Source organism: Carassius auratus, chromosome 16, assembly GCF_003368295.1.
Source record: "Carassius auratus strain Wakin chromosome 16, ASM336829v1, whole genome shotgun sequence".
Taxonomy (NCBI): domain Eukaryota; kingdom Metazoa; phylum Chordata; class Actinopteri; order Cypriniformes; family Cyprinidae; genus Carassius; species Carassius auratus.
Window position 1 is genome coordinate 216,427 of NC_039258.1, and position 26,224 is coordinate 242,650.

Sequence of the window (26,224 nt, forward strand, 5' to 3'; positions counted from 1 at the left end):
ACATTTGTGTATTGATTGGTTTGAATTCACTGTACATCTTGAAAATTTCTTAGTTATATGTGCACATTTGTGTTTTTTGATATTTAATATTTTTACACATTCTTGAACATTTATTTTGTAAACATTTACAGTATGAATTAAATCTACTTACTAAAACCTTTCAATATATACTTGTTAAAAATGTATATTTGCATATTTAAATAAAATCTGTATTTGAAAACAAAGTAGTTTTATAATGTAGTTTTATTAAGTAAAAATATACATTGGTGATGATGATGATGGTGATGAGGCGGCTTTAAACCCCGTCCCTTCCCTCGCGTGCTCGCGCTTGCCCTCGCAGCCAATCAGCGTGCGGCTCTCGCGCCAGGTCCGTGCGTCGCGCTCGCGGAGGATCAGACGCTCCATATTTAGCTGAAGCGAGTCTCGCGGAGGCTCTGAGTGTCAGAGAAACCCTGCGAGAGAAAGGGAGAGAGTTCAACTCCCAACTTATTTCGTGTCACCGCCGGAGTAAAACGAAGGGAGTACGAGCCATCGAAAAGCCTCTGAGCGTCGAGGACGGAATTCATGGAGGATCGGGCACTTTCGCGGACTTTTTCCCCTCAGAGATTGGGTATGTAGCTTAGCTGGTTAGCCTGGCCCCTAGCAGTAGCAGGCTAGCTGTGTCGAACAGCGGAGGCGACATAAATTGACTTTTACTCGCTGTAACGTCATAACACCTCAACAAACCGCCTCGGTCTTTCCAAAGAAACATTTCCGAAGGCGTCGCCATCACAGAAACAGCGACTCGGGACTGTATTCGGGGGAACTTCTCGTCTTAGCTGGCTGGCTAGCTGGCCGTCACGTCGATCTGTCAACCGAACCTGAAATCCAGACCTGATATACGAGCTTCTGGGACACTGGGTTAGGATCCGTTAAACCGGGAGGAAAAGCTCGCATTGGGTTAACGGAACCGTAGAGTTTCTGAAGTTCGTCTACTGCGAGCCGGGGACGGAACCGGACAGAGACCTCATGAATGGAAATCGGAACTACAGGTGTGTGTGTGTATGATTTTGGGTCTTTTGCGCGCATCTGATGTTTGCAACGTCATGACTAGGGATTGAACTGTGATCCTGAACCACAATACCAGTCATAACGGTCGATTTTTTAAAATTTAGATTTGTAACATTACATCATCTGAAAGATGAATAAAGAAGCTTTCATTTGATGTATGGTTTGTTCTGTGTCTCCTGTTTTGTCAAAACGAGTCACAATCTGGTCTGAATGATTCATTAGTAACTCATTAGTTTAAAATTTGTGGAAACCCATTTACCTTTTATGAAATAAGAATTCATATTTAGTGTTTTAATGGTGATTAAAAGCTTGAATTATTTACCAATGGTTATATATTTAGCTATTATTGTTTCAAAAACTGAAGTAATTGGTTTTAAGGTCATTATCAGACACTAACATAATGAGTCCTGTTGGTCCTGAAAATACAGGATGCCAGGAATTCTGCTTTTAAGTGTCTCAAACTTTTCCACTAGAATTCTCTTTAGGACTCTTGACTGTACCATAGTCAAGCATTTCTGTGAAGCGCTGAGTTCATGTTCGTGCTGTTTGTTTTTTTTTTTTTGTACATGTATTGTGGTTTAGATCAGAGCGATTATCTCATTGTGCCTCATCGTGGGCATTTTAAAGGCTGACTATGAGTCATTTAGTGATGTGATGAAGCACTGGTCAGACATGATGAGGGTGTTTTTCCTCATGTAACCAGCAGTAAGTGGGTTAGTATCAGGTCAGACGAGTGACCTCTCATGACCTCACTGACATCTAGGTCAGAAGTTCATCACTAGCAAATTTCCCATTTTTAAGTGCACTTCCCTAAAGTCGTGTATCCCTTTTTGCTTGTGGCTGTTTTCTTGAATGATACTTGTTCTGTGTTGACTAATAAGGTGATATTTCAGGGGTCTGTATTGTGTGTCACCTGTGGAATACCCCAATCTGAAGGGGCTTTGTGAAAAAAGGCTATCTTGCGCATTGGATTTTCCCTTAAAACATGTTCAGTGGTTCTTTAATATTACTGCGAAAAAAAGCTTTTTCAAGATTTTAAAAGAGTAGTTTCAAATGTAATAAAGGGCCCTATGAAATCTGATTTATTCTTCCCAAATTATTTCCCAAATTCCAAAATATGCCAAATTACGTGACATTCTGCGTTACATTTTAAATTCCATTTTTTATGACTGGATTCTGCGATTTCTGTCTCGGAGTCTGTGCTTCTTTGCTGTGGGAACTAAGTGACCGTGAAGAGTCCTAACCTGTGTGGTTTTATTAGGTTTGATGCTAAATATGGCATGGCTCAAGGTGTTTAATAACACCAGATGTTTCCTGTCACCAATCTTAGAAGGGCCCTGGTTAAGGGGAAGCCCCTGTTGGTTGGGTGCAGGCCAAAATGATGCTGTTTTCTTGTGCAGGTTACATAAACAGATTTTCGAACTCACTTAATGATCAAAGTGGCCAGCTCTTCCCAGTAGATGTGCTGTTGTGCCACAGCGTTCTGCATTGACTTTTGATTGCCATTTGATAACAGTGCCAAAGTAGAGGAAGAGTTACATCCTTTGTTTCAACAAAAGCCGCTCGATCTCCTCCCATCGCCCATAAGCTGATGACATGCTGTGTGTGGTTTCTATGGTGAGTGCAGTTTGCCTTAAACTGGCATTGTGGACATCCAGTATAGTGAAGGTTTTTTCGGGTGCCCAGTGTGATGGTGAAATAGATGGGGGGCTAGCGCTGTCTGTCAATGTTAGTTTACATTTGCTCTTAAATGGCTTAAAAGGGTGATTTTTTTTTTTTTTTTTCTTTTTTTTAAAATCATCATTTCAACTGAATTGCAAATGCTTATTGAATTTACCTAAAAACAGTATAAAGTCTAGTAAAATAAATAAATAACTTAAACATTAGTTATCAGTTAAGCTTTTATATTCAGAAATTCACTTTTTCCTTTTTTTTAATTATCAAATGTATTTATTAAGGTGATTTGAACCACAATTTCAACTGAACTTTCATTGCAGTCAAGATTAGAAATATTTAATGCAGTTATATAAAACCTAGTGAAAAGTCTAGTTAAAAATGAAGCATGTTTGAAAAGTTTTACCACCCTGAATGAACATTAGTTATTTCAGAGTTGTTTCTTGCATAATTTTTAACTTTTTAACTTTTATTTAATGCAGTATTACTCTTGTAAAGCAGTCAATCTTGTTGTTATTGTGTGAAATTAACCATAAATGGAACAATGAAAACCCAAAATGTATTTATTGTTCAGTTTAAAAGTGATTTTTATTGATGCATAATTCTAACCAAACTTTCTGGATATTGTATCCAATTAGTTTGATAATATTTATGCAGTTATCTAAAATACAGTGAAAAGTCTAATTTTAAATTAACAGTTAAAAATAATAATTTTTCCTTAAAATAAAGCTGGTAATCCTTTTTTTTTTTTAAGTAACTTATTCAAATAATTTTTCTTGTATTAATAATTTCACCTTTGTCATTATTCGGTGCAGTTTTAGTCTTGTAAAGCAAGCTGTTTTCAGAATTTATGATTGATTTTGTTGTTATTGTGTGTGTGAATGCAGAAATAGAGCAATGAATAACCATTTTAATTATTTCTGCATATTATTGTTCCCTTAAAATAATCAGTGCATTTCTAATGTTAGAGCCCTAAAGCCAATTAAAAAGCAATCATTGAATGCTCTCATGTCATATTGCATGGTTTTATATCGGCCAGCCCTGTTCACCACGTGCACTGCACAGTCACTATGACCCATCATAGCCAAAGAATGTGATCCCTTTCATTTTCAGTGCTGAGACACTGCAATGCATTGTGTTCAGCATCACGGGTGGATATCCAGCTTGAAAGTGTGCAGGCCGTAAATTAAGTAGAAAAAGATGGATGAAGAAGAGGTTTTAGGGCCCTCTGGAGTGGGTTGTCAGCCTGGAGTCTGTTTTCATGGCAGTTATGTATGGAGGCTTAGCAATCTCTCTGTGTGCATGGGGCCCTCTTTGGCCTTTAGGGCCTTTTTTTCTTTGATGGTTAGCTGGGGGAAGGCAGAGAGGCTCTGAGGAGGGAGTTTATACCGTAAGAGGAGAGAAGGGGACGAAGCTTGACCTAGGCTAGGCCTCAGAGTCTCATATCTGGTTCAGATGCCTTTGCTTTTAATGGCTTCTTTTCTGGGTGATAGTTTGTTGGGCTCTTGCTTTGCTCGTAGCAGATTAAGCCTGTTAACTACACAGGGCGCCTTTCACCTCGCTGTGGTGGAATCTCAACCCAGAATGGATCTTATTCATCAGAAGCACTCTTGGTGTGGTCAGGGTTCAGGCTGTTTTCCTCTGCATGTACCTTGGCAAATATTGCAGAACCCCAACACCCCTGCTTTACCAACGTCCACAGTGTCCTTTTCATATCTGTGGATTCTATTGAGTCTGTTAATTTAACTGAATCAAGAGCAATTTTAAAGTAGTTGGAGTGGTTACTCAATTAACTTCACTGCCTATTTACTAAACTGCAGACATTTTAATAATAAAAAAAACACTTTTTTTAAAAAACTTGTTTGAAGGGGTAAAAATTGTCACTATCTCACAATTCTAGTTCTAGGTTTATATGGCGCAATTCGTTTTATGAACTGGGTTAGGTCAGATTGACTTTCTTGCAATTGTGAGTTTTATATCTTTCTCCTTAAAAAAGGTTAATATCTTTTTATTTGAGAAGAAAAATTTATAAATAAACAAAGTTGCAATTACCCTTTAAAAATGTTTTTTTTTAAACCTTTTTTTTTTTAACTTCCATCATTCTAGTCGGTAGAATTTATAAACAATTTTATTATAAAAATATTTTATGATTTAATTAAAATCCATTCTCAAAAATGGTGCTAGTCAACTTTACCAGTTGAATCAATATATTGTTATAATGAAATGAATATACCAATTCCTTCCCAACAAAACATATACTTTTTGTTTATTATTCCAAATTTTGCCAAATTTTGTAACGTTTCATTGTAAAATCCATTTTTTTTTTTTAAATGTCAGGACTCACAGAAGCCATAGGTTCATAACAATGTGTAGTTAAAGATGCACATTTTGAGTAATCTGAGGTATTTTATACGACTGGTTGAAATATCCAACACATTTAACCTTGTGTTTTTATGCAACCAATAAAAGACACTGAAAGTCTTTTTGAATCGGAGGGATTGTATTACATTTATTTCTTATTTGTTGTGTCTGTTTGTTGCAATCTTACATGATCTCATTATTTGGCAATGCATTAAGCATAGCATTTTTCCCAACTGTCCTAAAATAATCTTCCATCTTAAAAAGAGAAATGAACTATAATTGTTTCTAGAACTAGAATTGGACAAAATGTTGCTTGAAAGCAATCACTTAAATCAACATTTTAAGCCTTTCTGCAGATAATGAGAATAATATTATAGTGCCCAGCCCTACAGCTGTGCAGGTCTGGAAACTCTCCTCTTCTTTCCTTCTTATCTTCATATCCTAATCTCCGGATTACTGTATCTTTCAAAGATTACATCTTTACCTTAGCAGGAGCTGTTTACTGGCTGGAACCGGAGTTACGGTGTTGGCCGGTTTGCCAACTGTACACACGCATGGACACACACACACACACACACACACACACACACACACGCTTCAGCTTCCCATGCTGTTCTGTCAGTCAGTTCGTCTGAACCCGGTGCTGTGACTGACGCCATTGTGTAGTCCCCCGAGCTCTCTGCCCGTTCCCACAGCTCAAGCCTCAGTGGATTAGACTCACAACAGCTGTATTGTGTGTGTGTGTGTGTGTGTGTGTGTGTGTGTGTGTGTTTGCTGTAGTTTGGTAGAGAGCTCAGAATACAGTACTGCATTTATCGCTGGATGTCTGGAGACTGACCAGATCGGCTGCTCAGCGGTCAGTGTAGTAAGTTGTGAATTTCTCCTGGCAATCTTTGCACAGTGTATGTGTGTTTTTATATCATAAGCAAAACAGTTCAAATTTCTCATGCTAAGGGTTAGTGTTGTTTTAGTTTTATTTTAATAGTTTCTTTCTTTCTTTCTTTCTTGTTAATATTATTTTTAAATGAACCATTAATAAAAGTTAGAGGTTTAGCAGTAGCATCATTTGTAGAGTACTTGTGCAGAAAACGCAGTCAATTTATTTTTTGCATTTTACTGATGTTGAATCTTATCCCTGAGCTCTCAGCTGATTCATCTGGTTATTTGTTGTAGAGATGACGTGCTTCCAGCGCTGCCGGTCGTTTAGTTTCTGTGCAAACATCCAGCCGCTGCTGTTGCTGTAGGAGCTTGCAGCTTTCAGCAGCGTGTGAATGAGCTCTTGCATTAATGATTCAGAGCAGCTCAGCTGAATGATGAATTGCTCTTAATCACACTCACCTTTTAGGGATATTAATATTTTTTTCATTTATTTCTTGGTTTATCGTTGTCCTTCTAAAATTACAGGCTGCATCTTGATGCTGTAATGACTGGTCACCACGTGCTCATTTCTTGCCCGCTTTAATCCCTGTTTATGGGTCACCTGAGGACAGCGATGCTTTTGGCAGCAGTAAGGAGCAGAGATTGGAGTAATCTAATCGCTCCATGGCCCACCTCTCCCAGGCAACTCTCTCCGCTCTTATGATGTTGTGGGTTTTTTATTTTTGTAGAAGCGTTTTTTGTCTTATTTGTAGGCATACAATTGGGTTCACAGCATGCCAGAAGCAGACTATCTCTGCCCAAATTTTACAAGCATTTTGATGACGGGATGTTGAAATTACTGAGCAATTTCCGACGAACTGATGTTTTCAGAACAAAGTGACCTCTAGCTGTGACCTAGTGATATGTAGGCAAATACGAAGATAAGGCTGATATTGTGTTATTGGAGATTTGAATATGGCAACTGTTCAGGTTAACATTCAAAATTCTAAATAAATATAAATGTAACATTAAAATTTTTTTAACATTTTGTGCATTTAAAAAAGTTAAATGCATAAATCTGTAGCACTTTTAGAAAAAAAAAAAAGTAAGCGCATCAGCCCCTTTTCAGAGACCAAGCCAAACAATTGGAATACAAAAAAGAAAGAATATTAAACATTTTGGTCTAATTATTAACAGATTGATGATGGTGACTTTTATTTTTTATTTTTATTATTGTTAATTTTAAAAGTCAATGTAATGCGAACTAATCATATTAAATTATTAATGTAATATTAATATTATAATTAATTTGTGTTATGAAATATTCATTTATTTTTTTCAGTGCAAGTGTATTTTATTATTATTATTATTATTGACTATTATTATTAAGGTTATTGTTAAAACTTGAGGAAATAAAAATGTTACTACAATAATAGCCCTGCACGGTTAAAAAAAAAAAAAATATATATATATATATATATATATATATATATATATATATATATATATTCCATCATAATTATATACATTATTTTCTAGTATAAATATTATATTAATAACTAATCTTTGTAAATAAATACAAGTATAACAATTATTCAAGTTTTTTTGTATTATATTATATTGCTACTGTAATATCCTTGCACTGTAAAATTAAAAATTGCATAATTATGTCATAAATATTTTCTAATATAAATATTGTATTAAATATTGATATTTTGTTATTATGAGAAGTGTAAGATGTTTAAGTTTCTTATCAAGTTGGTAGTTCAAAAGAAACGTTGATTTATTGAGTTGGTTCTACTCCTACTAGTCTTGTGTTTTTTCGTATCAGAATACTGGTGTGTTTGACGTCCAGTGTGCACAAAAGATTTCTTACGACAGGCCTGATCTCTGCACATTTCATTCTTGTTTCCTCTCCCTCCTTTATCTGCATGGCCTTGGCGCTCGGCTACGTTTCCCTCTCAACAGAGATGACGCTGTAGTGAGCGAGCGCGGGTTGCACGTATGCTCACGAGTGGGCGGCAGTGGGAGAGAGTAAGCTCTGCCCCGAGACAGAGTCAAGGAAGTGTGGCATACTGACTCATTCGTAGAGTACAGAGTGTGGTTGCATGTGCGGAGGATGAAAAGCGGCGTCCTCTGTCCTCGCTGCCTCCTCTTCCACCCCCTCTGAGCACGGCTCACAAATTTCCCAAGATCCCCGTCACTCCCTTAAGCCTGGGTGTGAATCCAAATGTGTTCGGCAGACATCCGCGGGTCTGCGTTGGGCATAAAATCCAAGTGTTATCGGTCTGCGTGAGGCGGGGAGATTTCCATGACAAAGATGCAGTCGTCTGGGGTTTCAGACCCCCCTGTTCGTCTGTCTGCGTGTGAAAGGCTGGGGTCTCAGACTATGTCTGTGTCTGCTGTATGAGGCCCACCAGGTAAAAAGGGATTCAGCTTCCTGACAGTGCAGCCAGGCAACAGAGAGCGCTCACATTTGCAGCTGACTTGCTTCCGGAAGTATTTTTCCTATTCGTTTTTTTTAAGGGCACTTCAACCAACCAGGGCTGAGACAAATCACTTTTAATTCAAAGCTAAAAAGGCACATGTTCATGTACTTCAAAGCATTTTCAGTTATTTAGATTTCAGTATTTCACTATATCTAAAGCACTTATCAAAGAACCAGCAATAGTTGTAATACACGATTCCAGGTTTATTAGACAATTATAGAATTGAATCATAAGCAAAGGTGCAATATAAACCTTCACTATATGATTTTATTGATTGCAGTATTGAAGTATTACATATAGAGTGTCATTCTATATTGTGAAATATTAAAATTTTAAATTTTGTATTTTACTATTTTCTTTTAATATTTTGTTTCTGGTTGCAATTTATTTCATTTATGTTCCTTCAGAAATCATTTTAATATGATGATTTGCTGCTCAAGAAATATTTCATATTATCAATGTTGAAGCTGTTGTTCTAGATTTTTATTGTTTTATAAAATATTTAATTTGGGCTCAATCTCGTATTCCTTGTAATGTTTTAAATCCGTCTTTATTCTTATTCTTTATTCTTTTTTATATATTAAGTAACTTTTTTTTTTAGTGACTAAAGTAAATAGAATTACTGCTTCATATTTTTGTGGAAAGTAATTTTTCAGGATTCTAATGAATAAAAAGTTAAAAAGAACAGCAGTTATTGAAATGTAACATCATAAATGTCTTTGCTGTCACTTTTGATCAATATAATGTGTCCTTGCTGAAAAAAAACCATTCATTTCTTTAAAAAAAAAAAAGGAAGAAAAATACACAGTTCTGTATAATAATAAAGATTTCGTTTTTTACATAAAGGAAGATGAATAATGATTATTTTGTAGCGCAGCCTCTTCACGTTAGGTTTGTCTTGAAGGGTTTATACGTTATCGCTAAAATCAATTTCTCTATTGGGTTTGAACTCCTGGAAGCCGGTGGTTGTGCTTTATTAAACGCAGCAGCTAATGATTCAGTCTGACCCTCGCCAGGTTCTCTGAATGATTCCTGTTTTTCTAGCTTTTTTTAGCCGTGACTCTGCTCTCTTCGGCTTTGAAGACTGGCCTCTTCGGCAGCGGTTATGAGTCAAACGGGATGAATCACTCTCAGCCTGACATTCGTTTAGCTCAGACAGATCTCTGGCCGTTTGCTGGGGAACACTGGACTGAACCTTCTGTAAACTTTTGCCGTCTTGTTACGAGAATCTTGTTAGACGGTGATGCAGAAGACCGACAGCTTGTGCTTTGACACATTAGGTTGTCATCTTAAAGGCGAAGCGTGTCATTTCTGCTAGTATCAAATGCAATTGCAAAATTAATGATTATGTTTACCAAAAACTGCAATTTTTTGGATTAAAAGTTGGTTCTGGTTGAACCAGAACATGTTGGACAGTTTAAGCAAACACACAGTGTAATAGATGCTTATTATAATTACCATTTTGAGGGTTTTTTATTGCTTTTTTCATTACCTCTTACTCTAAGTTTTTATTGCTTTTTTTATTGTCGTTTTTATTTTGTTCCCTTTATTACTCTCTTTATTATTACTTTTTAATTCATAAATACATAAAAAATTATTTTGAAGTTTTATTTGTATTTTTTCAATTGTAAAAAACATTTACATTTATCAGTTAATGAAAATATTTTCTATCCATCTATATATCTATTTGAATACGAATCCTCATTATTTTCTTGTGTTATGTTTGTTTGTATTCAGGAATTTTGAGAATATAGTTGGAAATGCACTGTAACTAAAGGATTAGTTCACCCGGAAATGAAAATTTGATGAAAATTGACTCCCTCTTAGGCCATCCAAGATCTAGATGAGTCTCTTTCTTCATCTGAACAGATTTGGAGAAATTTAGCATTACATCATAAAGCAATATTATGAGTTATGGGCTATATTTTGGTCAGAAGTGATGGTTTAAAATTACATCTTGATGGATTTGTTTCTTACGAACATGCAGCGTTTGGCTTCAAACAACTTTAACTGATGGTCTTGAGTGCTGTGAATTATTGCAATGTTTTTCTCAGCTGTTTGGACTCTCATTCTGACGGCACCCATTCACTGCATAGCATTCATTGCTGGGCGAGTAATTGAATGCTACATTTAATGACATGACAGATGAGTCTGTTTGTATCAAGGTATTGATTTAGTATTGAGGTACCAGTTGCATGCATCCTTTTTAATGACTCTAAATGAATGATGAAATCCCAGGCCAATGTAGCCTCTGCCCATTACTGAATGTGTGAGATGAGACATGTCCACTGAAACAGAAACATGTAGGCCAGATGTAATATTGTGGGCCATGAGGTGCACCTTTATACAATTCTTGTGCATGGACTGAAGTGACTCATGGGTAAGAAATCCTATTTCTGAGGGTGGCAACATTCGATTCAATGAACATCACCATCACTTCTGTTTGTTGTTTTCTTTCCCGGTCCTCCTCCACTAAGTTGCTGATGTTTTTCTTTTCACGAGAACTATGAGTGGAAGTTGTCTGCGATGAATCTGCTAGTGTGCCCTGGGTGTCTCGCAGTCAGGGAATCATTAACTGCAATCACTGTCAAACTCACTCATGAAGTTGGTATTAAATTTTCAGCATCTCTCTGTAGGCACCATCTGTTCAGAGCATTGCTTCATCTTTGCCCCATGCACACAGCCTCTTCAGACATCGTCTCTTTAATGTTTTCTGCTGAATCTCAGAACTGGCCAGCTGGCACTGACTTCAGAACTGACACAGACTTTTTTTTACAGGTCTTCATCACTTTACTTTAAAACTGTATGAATGTAATTTGAGAATCACTTTTTTTTTTTTTTTTTTTTTTTTTTAATGCCCGTAAAAAAAAAAAAAAATATATATATATATATATATATATATATATATATATATATATATATATATATATATATATATATATATATATATATATATATATATATATATATATATATATTGTATTTATATAATTTTTAAAATATAAAAAATCATTACATTTATTATAAAAAATAAAATTTTTGTTATTAACAATAAAAGCTATTCACGAGTCATTTTCTTTTTAAATTTACAATGAAATATTACAATAGTGATGTTTCTTCTTTTGTCTTTGTTTTTTAAGATTTATATTTTGTTTAGTAGTAGTGATGTTAGTAATAATAATAACTTTAATAATAATAATAATAATGTATTTATTATTATTATTATTATTATTATTATTATTATTGTATCATATTGATATGTTAAATTATTTTAATATTTAAATAACTAATTTAAAAATAGCATTAGTCAATCCACACACATTGACATATATATATATATATATATATATATATATATATATATATAAAGTTTTAGTAGCAATGATACAAGAATAGAAACGGGATGTCCGTTAGCTGAATGTGTGTTGCGTCAGCTGCTGGAAGTGTTGACACATTCATTCATTGTGTAGTGGGAGTGATTGAACCATCTAGTTTTATTTTGTGCTGTTGTTGTTTTGAACCTCGCTTCGCCAGTGATCTAACTGTTTGGTGCAAATGAAAGAGTATGTAACATTTTGTTATTCTTTCGCTCTCAGGAGCCGTTGGGGCCCAGGCCCTGTTCTCCGTGCCTCGGAGGCCTGGCTATGGCACTGTGGGGAAACCCATCAAGCTGCTGGCCAACTGCTTCCAGGTGGAGATCCCAAAGATGGACGTCTACCTGTATGAGGTGGACATCAAGCCTGAGAAGTGTCCACGCCGTGTGAACAGGTAGGCTGTGTGGGAGAATCACTCAAAGCTGACGACCGACTCAGTAAGTCTCCTCCTGATGAGTGTTGTGTCTGCAGGGAGGTTGTGGACTCCATGGTGCAGCACTTTAAAGTCACCATCTTTGGGGACCGAAGGCCAGTTTATGATGGGAAGAAAAGCCTCTACACCGCCAACCCTCTGCCTGTGGCGGCTGCGGGGGTAAGCCAACTAAACACACAGGATACAGTTTAGTTGCAAAAATTGTTACCCAGTTACACATTCTGTAGAAAGATTGCACAATAAAGCATCGTGATATTCACAAAGTTCCTCAATTGCATCTTATCATCAAAATATTAAGATGTTTTTTTTTTTATTAAAATTTTTTTTTTAGTTGACAAACTTTATGGTTTTGCTTCAGTATCATTGATGTATAGTTATATATTTTTGATATATATTTTTAATTAGATCTTATTTTTGTTTTCTGTTTTCATCTTAATTTTAAATTATTCTTTGCCATTTTTTTATATGCCTGTATTGTTTTTATTAAGGTTCAGTATATTTAACTTATAGAGTTATTCTATTTCTTTAGGTGTGTGTGTGTGTGTGTGTGTGTGTGTATATATATTTTTTTATTTATTTCCTTTTTTTAATGTTTTGTTGCTTTATGTCTGTAGTTTTGATTTAGGTTTTAGTTTATTTTTAGTTATGATAGATATTGAACTAAAGTTAAACCAAATAAAAACGAGAAGTTTCTTGCTTTAATTATTATTATTTTTTTGTTAGTTAATTTTAATTTCAATTCAAACTTTTTAAAATATATTTTTAGTTAATTATAACAACACCTTGATGAATATTTTCTGAATGAAGTCCAATACTTGTATTTAGTTAAAATAGTGTCTGTTTTGCTTGAGCATGTCACACTTTCTCCCAAAATATGGTGTTTTATCGTATTTTTGCTTTCAATGACTATTTGTGAATGATTCTAAAGTTGTTATTCTTCGTCAAATCTTGATTTTCACCTGCTGAAACTTTAGATTTGACTGCGTTGTTATTTTAAAAAGTATATTAAAACTGACACATGTATATAACTTATAATTGGACTCCGCATCATCAAGTTTTTCAAATGAACATGGTGTATTTTTGCACTACTCCTTGTTGTGTGTCCACAGGTGGATCTGGACGTTACGCTGCCAGGGGAGGGGGGTAAAGACCGACCCTTTAAAGTCAGTATTAAGTTTGTGTCCCTGGTGAGCTGGCACCTGTTGCATGAGGTACTAACCGGTCGCAGTATGCCAGAGCCGCTGGAGCTGGACAAGCCAATCAGCACCAACCCAGTTCACGCTGTGGACGTGGTGCTACGCCATCTACCCTCCATGAAGTGAGTCGCAGATAAACCTCAGCCTGTGACCGCTTGCTAAGCTTTCTATTCATTAGAGAATTCAGAAATGCATCACAGTTTCCACAAAAATATGAAGCAGTAGTGAACAGAGATGTCTTTTTAGCAGCAAATCAGCATATTAGATTGATTTCTGAAAACTGGAGTAATGATGCTGAAAATTCAGCTTTGCATCACAGAAATAAATTTAAATTTACTGTATATTCAAATAGAAAACAGTTCATTTAAACTGTAATATTATCTTACAGTTTTTCAGTTTTTACTGTATTTTTAATGAAATAAATGCAGCCTTGGGCAGCATAATAGCTTTCTTTTGAAGTAGTGAGTATTTCTGAGTAGACCAGCTTCACTACAACAAAAACGTTTGGATAAATAAATGCTTCAGTGATCCATTCATACAATTAAGAAAAGAAGTGTTTTTCTTTTCTTTTAGATTTAGTTTTTTAATATTCAGCTGTGATTTAATGCCAACTGTTGAGTTTTCTTAGACATAGCTTTCCATCTGGTGGTTTAAGTGGATGCCTTTTTTGTCAGTTCCCCTCAAGTATCACTGAATCCCTAATAATATACAGGATTTTAAACCTAATTCTGCTGTGTGTGTTGTTTCTCCCAGGTACACACCCGTGGGCCGCTCTTTCTTCTCTGCCCCGGAGGGCTACGACCATCCTCTGGGTGGAGGAAGAGAGGTCTGGTTCGGCTTCCATCAGTCTGTTCGGCCGGCCATGTGGAAGATGATGCTCAACATTGATGGTGTGCACTGTTTGAGTGTGTGTGTGTGTGTGTGTGTGTGTGTGTTAGCAGAGAGTGTGGGAACCGCTCACACTGTTGCTGGGGAGATGAAGGGCTGAAAGATAGCGGATGGGGGTTTGTTTGATTGAAGGGCTGGGTGTTAAATCAGTCTCTCTTTCTCTCTGAGCAAGTTCTGTGTTCCTCTGTCTGTGTTTTCCCGCTCTCTCAGACTCCCAAATTTCAATTGGTTGCGTCGGCTGCTCCGTCCCCTCCCCAAACGTCTGAGATCGTCTCTCCTTTCACTGGCTCATTGTAACACTTATAATGGAGTGAATGGGCTCAGAAAGAGCGCGAACGCATTGGCTTTGAGTTCACGTCAACATTTGTGTAGATGTTTTCTCACAGGACTAATAAAGAGCGACTTCTAGATATTTCAGCATGATAAAAGTTTTGTAAAGTCCAATAAGAAACGGGGAATAAAAGATAAAGATGACGTACATCTGAACACACAGTAAGCACATTAACTTGTAAAAGTGGACAATCTGCTCGCCTGTTAAAAGCAAGCCACTTTTCATCTTTGTTTTAAGTTGATTTTTATGTTTTACATTACAGCAGGGGTTTTCAAAGTGTGGGGCGCGCCTCCCCTGGGGGGCGCCAGAGCATGTCAGGGGAGGCGCGGGAAAAATTATAATAAATTAAAAATATAATTGAGTTTAATTATTATAAGTATTATTTATTATATTTGAATGTTTTTACTTAAATGATACTAAAAAAATAAAAAATATGAGAAACATTTTTCACCCAGAAGGCCGTAGCTTTGAATTTGCAATTCATACACTATTTTTCCAACGAGACAATCCAGGAATCCAGCACGAGTGATACATTCAAATTCAAGCCAGCAGAAAGTGACGCACTGTCTATACAAGATGAAGAGGCTTTGATTGATCTGACTAGTAATCATTACTGGAGCAAATGATTGGACATTTCTGGCTCTCTATTCAAAATGAATATCCTGAACTTACACAAAGGGCACTGAGGAAAATTTTACCATTCGTTTCAACGTATTTGTGCGAATCAGGATTTTCTGTTCTGACATTCATCAAGAACAAATATCGTTCACGTCTTCAAGTGGAGGATGACCTTCGGTCTGTTTCTGACGTCACTGCAACCACGAATTAGTCTTCTCTGGGCAGCAAGGAAACTAATACATACCGCTCACTAAGGTAGGGATATAATTATGTAAGAATATTCATCAGTAGTAGAGATGTTTACATTTTGGCGTTGTTTAAAGTTCTTTCCACACTCTGTTACAGGTAATCTGACTGTTTTGACTGGGGTGGACAGTTATTGCAATTTTAAATTGCTAAAAAAATATCCATCGTGGTTTTTGATTCATTTCCTAGTTTTAAAAACGTTATATTAACCTACTTGTTATTACTCTAAAAATAACTGCACATGTGCAATGTTAACACAAATAATAATAAAAGCGAGTAAACAGTCTGTCATTGTGTGTTTATCTTTGTGTGTGTGTGTGTGTGTGTGTGTTTTGGGGGGGGGGGGGGGGGCGCCACTGGGTAAGCTGTGTCAAAAGGGAGGCCCTCTGTCTTAGACTTTGAAAACCCCTGCATTACAGTGACTTAAAAGTTTTGAAATATCGTTTTCAATCAAATGTAAGGTTATAAAATATCCTTAATCTTATATAATTAATCTTATAAATAATTACATTATTTGATCCATTTTTTTACTAAATATTTAAAAACCTAGTATACTTTTTGCAGTCTAATAAAATAATTTTATGAATTTTCATTGCGCCTCTAAATTGTTCATAAGCTAATTTTTAAATGTATGGGCATATGCGCTCCTTGGGGAAAACAAAAACAAAAAATACAAGTCCTGATTATGACAATATTTACTTTTATGGTTTTTATATTGTCAATATGTTGCTGTTATTTTATTTTCCTCTTTACATTTTTTTTCTTTATGAGGCTCTGGCATTATTGATGTGTGGACCTTTCAAAATAAGAGTCCCAGTTATTTTAGGCTTGTTTATAACAGAAGTCCTGCATTATGCATAATTTTTTTTTATATATATATATATATATATATATTTGGTATTTCGCTTACACAATATAATCCATCAGGCATTGAATTAAACAAAACATTTTACTGCCCATCAAAGGAAAGAAAGACTAAAAACTTTTATCATTTTATTAAAAAGACATGTTTATTAATGTCAGCACAATCTTTTGTCTTCATTGCCTTTCTTTAAACATATTATCATAATATCAGCAATATCCAATATCGGTCAACATCTAATTTGTATATAGATAACATTAGTTCGTAAACCAATTAAAATGTCTTTTAAATGTGACTTTAAGAACTGTTTGTAAGTAGTAAGGATGTGTTTAAATAGAATACTAACTCCTTTCTGAATGGTATATTCAGAATGCGATATATTTATTTGAATAAAATTAAATATATCTTTAGGCCACACTGCAGATCATGAAGGTACACTACTAATAAATGTTTTTTTCTTTCTTTCTTTTTTAACTGCAGAGGAGGTTTTAAAAGTCAAGGTATATTTTTGCTGATAATTGTGACTGGTTTAATGGGTTCTCATCTCTTCTGTCTTGCAGTGTCAGCCACGGCTTTCTACAAAGCACAGCCAGTTATTCAGTTCATGTGTGAGGTACTGGACATCCACAACATCGACGAGCAGCCTCGGCCCCTCACAGACTCCCACCGAGTCAAATTCACCAAAGAAATCAAAGGTGCGTGTGTGTTTGTGTGCTTGCCTGTGTTCATCTGTGCTCGTCCTGCTCTCATCGGCTTGTGTGTGTGTGTGTGTGTGTGTGTGTGTGTGTGCAGGTCTGAAGGTGGAGGTGACACACTGCGGGACCATGCGGAGGAAGTACAGGGTCTGTAATGTGACCCGCCGGCCCGCCAGCCACCAAACGTGAGTTAAACCGTCAGAGGAAGTGAAGCGTGGTATGACCATACATGGTATTAATTGCGGAGGGTGAAGTCACATTGCTTGATTTTAAAGGTGCACTCAGCAGAGGGAAAAGTTTTATACCTAAAATGAAATGTTTTTGATATTGTGCTCTTGTGAGACAACATAAGTCATATCATTGGTCTAATAGAAGCGGTTTTATTTTACATGGAGCATTTTGCTCCTCATATGATCACCCTAGTATCATAAAAAATGTTTTATGAGTAAGTTTCTGCAATGGCTTTAACCTGAAACTTTTGTGTTTGGGTTAATTATTAAAGTGCACCTATAAAACAATGTTCTGAATGGTGTACTATAAACTTTATGACTGGTATATTCAGAATACTGTTTATGTATGTATTCGTTTCATATTTTATATCAGTTCGTTCATTCTAACATCCTGTACGTTTTTAAAAGTCTCATAATCTTTATAATAATTTTTCTGGCCAGTTTTTACTAGTTAATAAAACTGCAAAAGTTAAAGCCTTAACGTATGAGAAGTTTTATTGATTTAAAATGTTTGTGTGTTTTAAAATTAATTCATTTTGGGACTAACTTTTTTTTTTTTTTTTTTGTGTGTTATTAATATACTATTATAATTTAAAATCTATAATCTTAAATATAGTATTTGTTTGTATTTTAATTGGCTTATTTTTTAATTACAGTTTTCATTTTTAATTAGTAAGAAGTAAGAATAGGTTCTGAATAGTAGACTAACAACTTTCTGAATGGTATGGTCAGAATACTATTTATTTATTTGAATAAATTAAAGCGAAATCTATTTTATTAAATACAATTTTTACTGTCCTTATTTAAAATATAGCTGCTTTTTGCTATTTTATCATAAAAAAAAGTAGTATGTGAAACAACAATGCTTCATGTACCGTAGCTGTAGTATGTTGCGTTGTGTTGCATGCGGTATATTGCACACTTCAGTCAGTATGCACAGTTCATGCTGCAGAAATAGTAAGAGTAGTGTGCTCCTATGCATTGCACACTTGAGGAAGCAGTTTAGCTCTGCTCGTTGATGCCCTCTAGTGGTGGTTTGTAGTTCAGTCATGTTTCTTGATTCCTTCCAGGTTCCCTTTGCAGTTGGAGAACGGCCAAACTGTAGAACGAACCGTAGCTCAGTATTTCCGAGAGAAGTACAGCCTGCAGCTCAAGTATCCTCACCTGCCCTGTCTCCAGGTGGGCCAGGAGCAGAAACACACCTACCTGCCCCTGGAGGTCAGTGCTGTCGCACACACACACACACACACACAGACACACGCACTCTTCTTGAGACCAGCCTCATTTTAGTGTATTTATAGTTTCTGTTAATATTTAGATTAATCAAAATGAGAATGTTTATAATAAAATGTTTATTTAATTTTGTCTTTATTTCGGTTATATGTTTGGTTTATTTCAAGTGATTGTTATTGAATATTTAGTTTTTTATATATAGACCGTTTTAATTTTTATTCCAGTATTTCAGTAGCGTTTTAGTCATTATTTGTTTGTATTTCTGTTTGTCGTTTTATAGATTTTTTTTTTTCTTCTATTTTTCTTTTGTAGTTTATTTACTTTTAGTTATTTTTAATATTTTAAGTTATGGTAAATGGAATAACTTTAATTAATCTCTTAATAATAACTTTTAATAATCATGCTAGCTAGAAGTGTTGCCTTGGCACTGTTTTATGGTTTTAGTGAACAACTTTGGTAATTTTTTTTTAATATCATGAATTAGATTTTATTTTAATATTTTCAGTTTTTACTTTATTTTTAATTAAAATGTTTTATTAATTTTTTTTTTTTTTTATATGTATTTGTTTTATTAGTTTTAGTTAATTGAATGCTTAGAGTTAAACTAAATGAAAGTAAGTATGTTGCCATATTTTTAAGTAATTAAGTAATAAATTTATGGCCTACCTTTTACTTTATATAAATGGATTTTGTTAATGTTTTAAATTACATTTTCTATTTCCAGTTTTTAATTTTAGTAGAAGTTTTAGCAATTGTTTGTGTATGTGTTTCTATTAGTCATTTCTATTGGCTTTAGATTTAGTTCGAGTTATATTAGTATAAATTGCGGTTTTATAAATGCTGCCTTGGCACTACCTGAAATAAAATAAGTTATTATTATTTTAAAAAATATATAACAAGTTAACTATAATAAGCCTCTTTTACTTGCTGCTGTTCTCCAGGTGTGTAATATTGTAGCAGGGCAGCGGTGCATCAAGAAACTGACAGATAATCAGACGTCCACCATGATCAAAGCCACAGCTCGATCAGCTCCAGACCGACAGGAGGAGATCAGCAGACTGGTGAGTGGCTTTCACACATCAATAAGATGCATAATAATTCATCTTTGTTTAAACCTGTCCTCTCATGTTCCTGCTCGAGGTTGCTCTCTGTGTTAATGGAGGTCAGTCATGACTTTATTGTGAGCTGATTAGCTGCAGACTCTCCACGAGGGCACTTCATGAACTCTTTACCCCGTTCCCTGCAGAGTTACAGTCTTCCAGCCGTCAGTTCTGAGCTGATAACTCATGACTGAAGCCCTGCTGCTCTTTATACCTTATTAAAATGAGAGCCAATCAGGCCCTGAATCTGTGAAACTGTGGCTGGGTTCATTTCGATGGAGAATCTCCAAACAGGAGTGGAGAGGAAGCGTGGGTGGAAAGCATCTGACCAGGCCAATGAAATCAACCAAAAAGAAAAAGTCTCGCTTTGAGACGGAGCTAAAAATACCACGGTTGAGAGTATTTTTACACTGAAGTAGAGCAGGATCGGAGCAGGAGAGTTTCTTTATTTCAGACTCATTTCATCTGAATTCTGGCTAATAAAAGCCACGGTTTCACCTGTTATCAGGACTGCAGGAGTTAAAGTGTTAACATTTGAGTAGTTTTATTGATTTAAAATATCTGCATGTTAAAACTGGTTCAGACAGAATTATTTCCATATTCAATATTAGTAGTGTAATATTAGAGCTTATAGTATTATTAGGCTTTTTTATATTTTCTGTTTTCATTTTATTTATAGTAAGTTTGTTTTTTATATTTATATATATATATATATATATATATATATATATATATATGTATGTATGTCAAAAGCACAAACTTGCTAAAACTACAATCAAAACGGAATAAATATAGAAATTGTATAAATAAATTCCAGCTAAAAATATATATATATATATATATATATATATATATATATATATATATATATATATATATATATATATATATATATTTAAATTTAAATTTAATTTAAATATTTGTTTTGTTGAAATTACATTTTATTTTGTAATTTTAGTACTTCAACTTTTTTATTTTTATAAATTTTTAATTAGCTTTTGTTTTCATTTTAGTTTTAGTACTGTCCTTTTGTCATTTTATTATAATTTAATATTTTAAGTTTGTAGTTATTTCAGTTTAGTTATTTTAGTACTTCAGCTTATGGTATTTATCAGTATTTTTAATCCGCTTGTATATTTTTAGATTTAATTTTAGTTTGTGCTTGTCTGTTTATTTTTTATTATGTTTTAATGTTAAAGCTTTTTAGCTATATCGTTAAGCTTTATTTTTATATCAGATTTAGTCATTTTAGTACTTATTTTATATTTGTTAGTTGCCAAGATAACATTTTATAAAAAAAAAAAAAAATGAATCTGATATTTATAATTTAAATGTGATATTTATACATTTTTGTCAACTGTTTAGCTAATTATAAACCTAATTATTGGTAAAGGTAAGTATGTGTTTCTCTTACTACTTTAGAAATTGGTTTAGGTATTTGAACGAATATCTGTTAAAAGTGAATGATGATTTTCAAAAGAAATTGCATGCTTTTTTATTTTATTTAGATCAAATATTTTGAGCAAATGAAATCATGTTAGCTACAGAAAACTCATTTGCATTGCTTGTGAGTCTCCTGTTCCTGCAGAAGTGTCAGCAGGTGTGTGTGTGTGTGTGTGTGTGCAGGTGCGCAGTGCTAACTATGAAGCAGACCCGTTCGTGCAGGAGTTCCAGTTTAAGGTGCGAGACGAGATGGCCCACGTGACGGGGCGTGTGTTGCCTGCGCCCATGCTGCAGTACGGGGGCAGGGTGAGCACAGAGCACTTTATGGTACCCTTCCTTTCAATCACCCACATCTCTCTGTGTCTGTCTGTCTGAATAGGGCCTTTCGCACCGCAGGAACCTGTTCATAGAACCAGAACTAACTGTGGAGCTACGTCACGTCCTAGTGCGAATACAACCCTTTAAATGCTACTAGGAAATATTTCGCGCAAAATTGAACCAGTACTTTAGTACTATACATTTAGTTCTGGAACTAAAGCGGTGCAAAAGGCCATAATGAGTGAACGGCCCTCTCCAGGAGGAACTAACAGTTAACTGCTGTGTGTGTGTGTGTGTGAGAGTGTGAATAACTCCCTTAATAAACCAGTTGCAGTGATTTTTCTCTAGTTACTTGTGTGCACCATTTAAAAATAAAAGCATGTATATTTTCCTAGAGGTAGTCTTTCTGTATAGTGTAAGATTGAATTTTGGTTTCGTGTGATTTCGTTTTTGTTTTTATTTCCATGCTTTTAATTGGCAGTAAATCAGAGGCTATGTTAACTCAGTGGGTGGAGGCGGTTCATGAATATTTACACTTTTATGTATTTAGCAGACACTTATCCAAAGTATTGCATCAAAGGTATGCATTTTATATGTTTGTGCTTCCACATAATAACCGAGATCATGGGAATCAAACCCTTGATCTTGGTGTTGCAAGCACTAACTACTCTGTCAGATAAAGGCCCATATCAATACAACGTCATTTATTGTTTTATATCTATTTTTTTATGAAAATGTTTAATGTATTTATTTTATATTATAGACATCAGTGTTATTTTTGAACATATATTATTTATATTATATAAAATAGTTATCCATAGTTATATTTTATATAGTTATATTTTATTTTGATGATTTTTTTGTTTTCTTATCAATTTTAGTTTTTGCCTGTATAGTTTTTGTTCATTTTAATTTTAGTTGTAGCTATTTTAGTACATTAAGTTAAACTCAATTAAAATGGGAGAATAATAACCCTTTTATATATTATAATTTATTACTGCAGAGGAGGTACACACACACACACACACACACACACAGATATATATATAACTGATTGATTGATTGCAGTTTTTACCGTTTTGGTGACCCTTTTCTGAGATACAAAAAGTAATTTATTAAAATCTTCTATTTTATTATGTTTAAGTAACAATCTTTAAAATCTTTAGGTTCAGTTTAAGACTTGGAGTGATTTTCACAAAATTGTTCATGTATAATGATATAAAATGATGATAAATATGTGGTGCACATAATATATAAAAATGTTGGTGTTTACATAATTGTGAGCTCAAGTAATAGATTTAAACAATCTAGTAATCATGCCAGCTTCTGATTCTGATGTGTGATATAATGGTCTCCGGTCTTCTCTATATAAAGGCTTGTTTTGTCAGATGTAGTTGTTTGAGTTCAGTCACTGGCCGCTTCATGAGTTTCTCTCGTGTTCAGTGTCAGATGTGTGCCGTTGTGTTTGTGCTCTCACACGTCCTGTGCAGCAGATCAACCGTGAGCTGTCGTTACAGAACCGCACTGTAGCCACCCCCAGCCACGGAGTCTGGGACATGAGAGGGAAACAGTTCCACACCGGCGTGGAGATCAAGATGTGGGCCATCGCCTGCTTTGCCACGCAGAGACAGTGCAGAGAAGAGATCCTCAAGTAAGACTCCACAACATACGGACCGTCAACACTGCCTTACTTCCTGAATAAAGCTGTCAGGATTTGCATTGCATTTTTTCAAATAAAATTAGCAATTGTGATTTTGAAAAAAAATCCAGGTTTGCTACTGTATGTAGCAGTGTTAATTTCGTTGACTAAATATTTTCGTCATTATTTTCGTCACGAATATATTTTTGCTGACGAAAACGAAACGAAAACTAAAATAGAAGGCACTGATGGAGACTAAAACTATGACTAAATTGATTGACATTATCGTCAACGAATAAAGGACGAGACGAAAATAGACTGTGACGAAAATCAAATCAGCAGACGGGAGAGATGAGAGGAATGAGCAAAAGAACCGGCAAAACAGAACAGACTGCATGAGAGAAGAGAACCAATCAGAGCCTGACTTATTGAGACGTGAAGCGAAGGTTTTCAGTTTTTATGAGCTCCCGGGAAGTCGGCATTCGAAGAGGTGATGGGGACTTTAAGCAACAGCCTCTGGTGGAACGGCAACGCCATTCTGGCGTTGTATTGCGCCTGCGCGAATTTAACTGCTACTTTGTGACGTTCTAATTTAACGGTCTACTACGGGAGAACAGCTGATTTGCCAGAGTCGCTACAACGTGAGAGGTTAGGTAAATAAATGTTATGTTTTTAGACTTATTTACATCATACAATATTAAAAACTCCTCTTCTGACAAAAGATTGTCATTTAACGCCAAAAGCAATCCTTCTCTTGCTTTTTTAAATTATATATTTTTTTGGATCTCAATAAATGAATTAATGCTGCGTTGCGCTGTTCTGTTTGACCGTTGCTTAGTGACTTTTACGTTCTTGGCTACAGCGGTGTGACGGCAAACTTCCGGTCGCTGTAGCCGTTCCATTCGCAGCTGTTGCTTAAAGTCCCTACTGTCTAAAAGAGCGACAAAATGTCCACAGCTCACTTCACGTTTGACGACGAACAAAACAAAACAAAGTGTAAAGCACGCAGAGCGCTCATTCGTGGCAAGAACACCACCAATTTGAAAAGACATTTACAGACGAGCCACCCGGACATTTTCTCAAATGTAATTTTACAACGATGTTCTTTTGTTTATTGAGCTAAGCAAAATTGGAATAGTGCAGTGCGTAGATGTTGTAGCATTAAATATTACGAACTGAAAAGTACTGTAAAATAGCCCCTTCTTCAAATTAGATGCGAGCACAATACTAATACGTAATACCATGATAAATACATTTGATTAATACTAATGTTTAGTATATTTTATAATGTTCTACTTGTTGACAATATCACAAATATTTCTATATTAGTCATGTGAAACATGAATGTTCACATCCTATCATTATACATACTAATCTAGCAATATTGTAGTATTTAAAACATACAATATTGCTAGACAAATGAATACCTTATAAAATCTTGTTACTTTTTTTATCCACCTAGCTGCCAACTTATTAAATATTTACTTTAAATGTATGCACTTATTGTTCAGCTCAGCTGTAAGCTTTAAGGTCCTGGACCTAACTTTATTTTTCTTTTATTGATGGTCAATTGGCAGCTAGTTATTGTTTACATTATCATGACAGTGTTTGTTGCTGCATAAAAGCTTTTGAATCGAAATAAAGACACAGTTGTGTTGAAATAAAGTTGAATTTGTGTTTTATATATTTTGGTTAAGTTTGTTTCCTATACCAGCTGTAAAAAATTGTCTAGTAAATCTGTTATTGATTTTAGTCTTATTTTAGTCGACTAAAATACCAAGCAATTTTAGTCGACTAAAATACCAAGCAATTTTAGTCGACTAAAATAAGACTAAAATTAAAACAAATCAGATGACTAAAACTTGACTAAAACTAAAAAGAATTATAGTCAAAAGACTAAGACTAAAACTAAATTAAAATTTTGTGTCAAAATTAACACTGGTATGTAGGACTGCATAATTTGGCCAAAATTTCCAGAAACAAACAAATACCAGCATGACTATAAAATAATTGTTGTTAGTAGTATTAATAGTAGTAGAAGTAATATTAATAGTAGAATTAATAGCAAAAAAAAAAAAAAAAAAAATATATATATATATATATATATGAAAAATACTACATAAAAACTTTACTTTTGTAGTTAATTACTCAATAGGAAATGTTACTATAGGTATAGTTCACTGTAAAATAAAAATACACTATTTAAGAAAATATAATAATGATTCTAATAATAATAGTAAAATTAATATTCTGAATTATTCTCAATAAATAGTAGGAATTATCCAAAATATATATATTTTTTTGCATAATATTATGCGTGTGTTCTGTGTATATTTATGTATATACACACACACAAACAAATATAATATCTAAAAATATTTTTTTTATCTGAAAATATACATTCATGTGTGTGTATTTATATTTATATTTATTTATATATATATATATATATATATATATATATATATATATATATATATATAAATATATATACACACACATACATACAGTACACATTATGTAAACAAAAACTTTTATTTTGGATGTGATTGTGATTACTTGTTTGACAGCACTTATAATAATGTAAATAAGACAATATGAAAATGTATTTAATATTATACAAAATCAGTAAAAATACTAAATGTATATTAAATTACTAAATTAAAAAAAATATTACTGCTGTAATATTTTACTGTACTACAAACAAATTGAGTAAGAATAATATAATGATAATATAAATGTAACAGTTTGTAGATATGGGACAATTTATTAAACAATAATAAAATAGTATTTCAAGGATACACTAAATAAAAAGTAAAAATACTAAATAAATAACAAGTAACAATACTTAACTGTAAAATAAAAAAGGAGCATTCAGAAAAAGTGTAATTTTATTTTAATTAAATTGTTTTATTTTTTTTATGCAAAACCATAAGGAGGTATGAACACATGCCTTTTTAATTCTAAAACCAGTATGGTTATTAAGTTGCAAATTTTGTGATTTGATAATTGCATTAAGCAATATTGTGGTTTAGATTTTATCACCAGTTCAGTTCATTCAACACTCACAAATGACATGAAATGCATCCGTTTTTTTAAATATATTTGATGGACCAGATGTTGCATAGGTCTATAGTTGCATAATACGTAATCAAACAAGCCATTTTTGTTTAAAGGTGAATACCC

General features: G+C 34.2%; 1 protein-coding gene across 2 annotated transcripts in view; it reads left to right on the forward strand.

Annotated features, from left to right (window-relative positions):
* Window positions 1-313: 313 nt before the first annotated feature.
* The window catches only part of ago3a (argonaute RISC catalytic component 3a), a 39,068-nt gene continuing 13,157 nt past the window's right edge, over window positions 314-26,224 (forward strand). Inside the window, exons 1-11 of one of the 2 annotated variants that reach the window (XM_026283192.1) lie at window positions 314-1,031; window positions 12,029-12,200; window positions 12,278-12,398; window positions 13,349-13,557; window positions 14,189-14,325; window positions 16,941-17,075; window positions 17,173-17,260; window positions 18,376-18,523; window positions 19,480-19,599; window positions 21,265-21,408; window positions 22,917-23,050. In XM_026283192.1, coding sequence (XP_026138977.1) covers window positions 1,013-1,031; window positions 12,029-12,200; window positions 12,278-12,398; window positions 13,349-13,557; window positions 14,189-14,325; window positions 16,941-17,075; window positions 17,173-17,260; window positions 18,376-18,523; window positions 19,480-19,599; window positions 21,265-21,408; window positions 22,917-23,050 — 1,427 coding nt within the window. In that variant the 5' untranslated portion in view covers window positions 314-1,012. The remainder of the gene's footprint in view (window positions 1,032-12,028; window positions 12,201-12,277; window positions 12,399-13,348; window positions 13,558-14,188; window positions 14,326-16,940; window positions 17,076-17,172; window positions 17,261-18,375; window positions 18,524-19,479; window positions 19,600-21,264; window positions 21,409-22,916; window positions 23,051-26,224) is intronic. The other variant, XM_026283193.1, reaches the window with a different exon arrangement.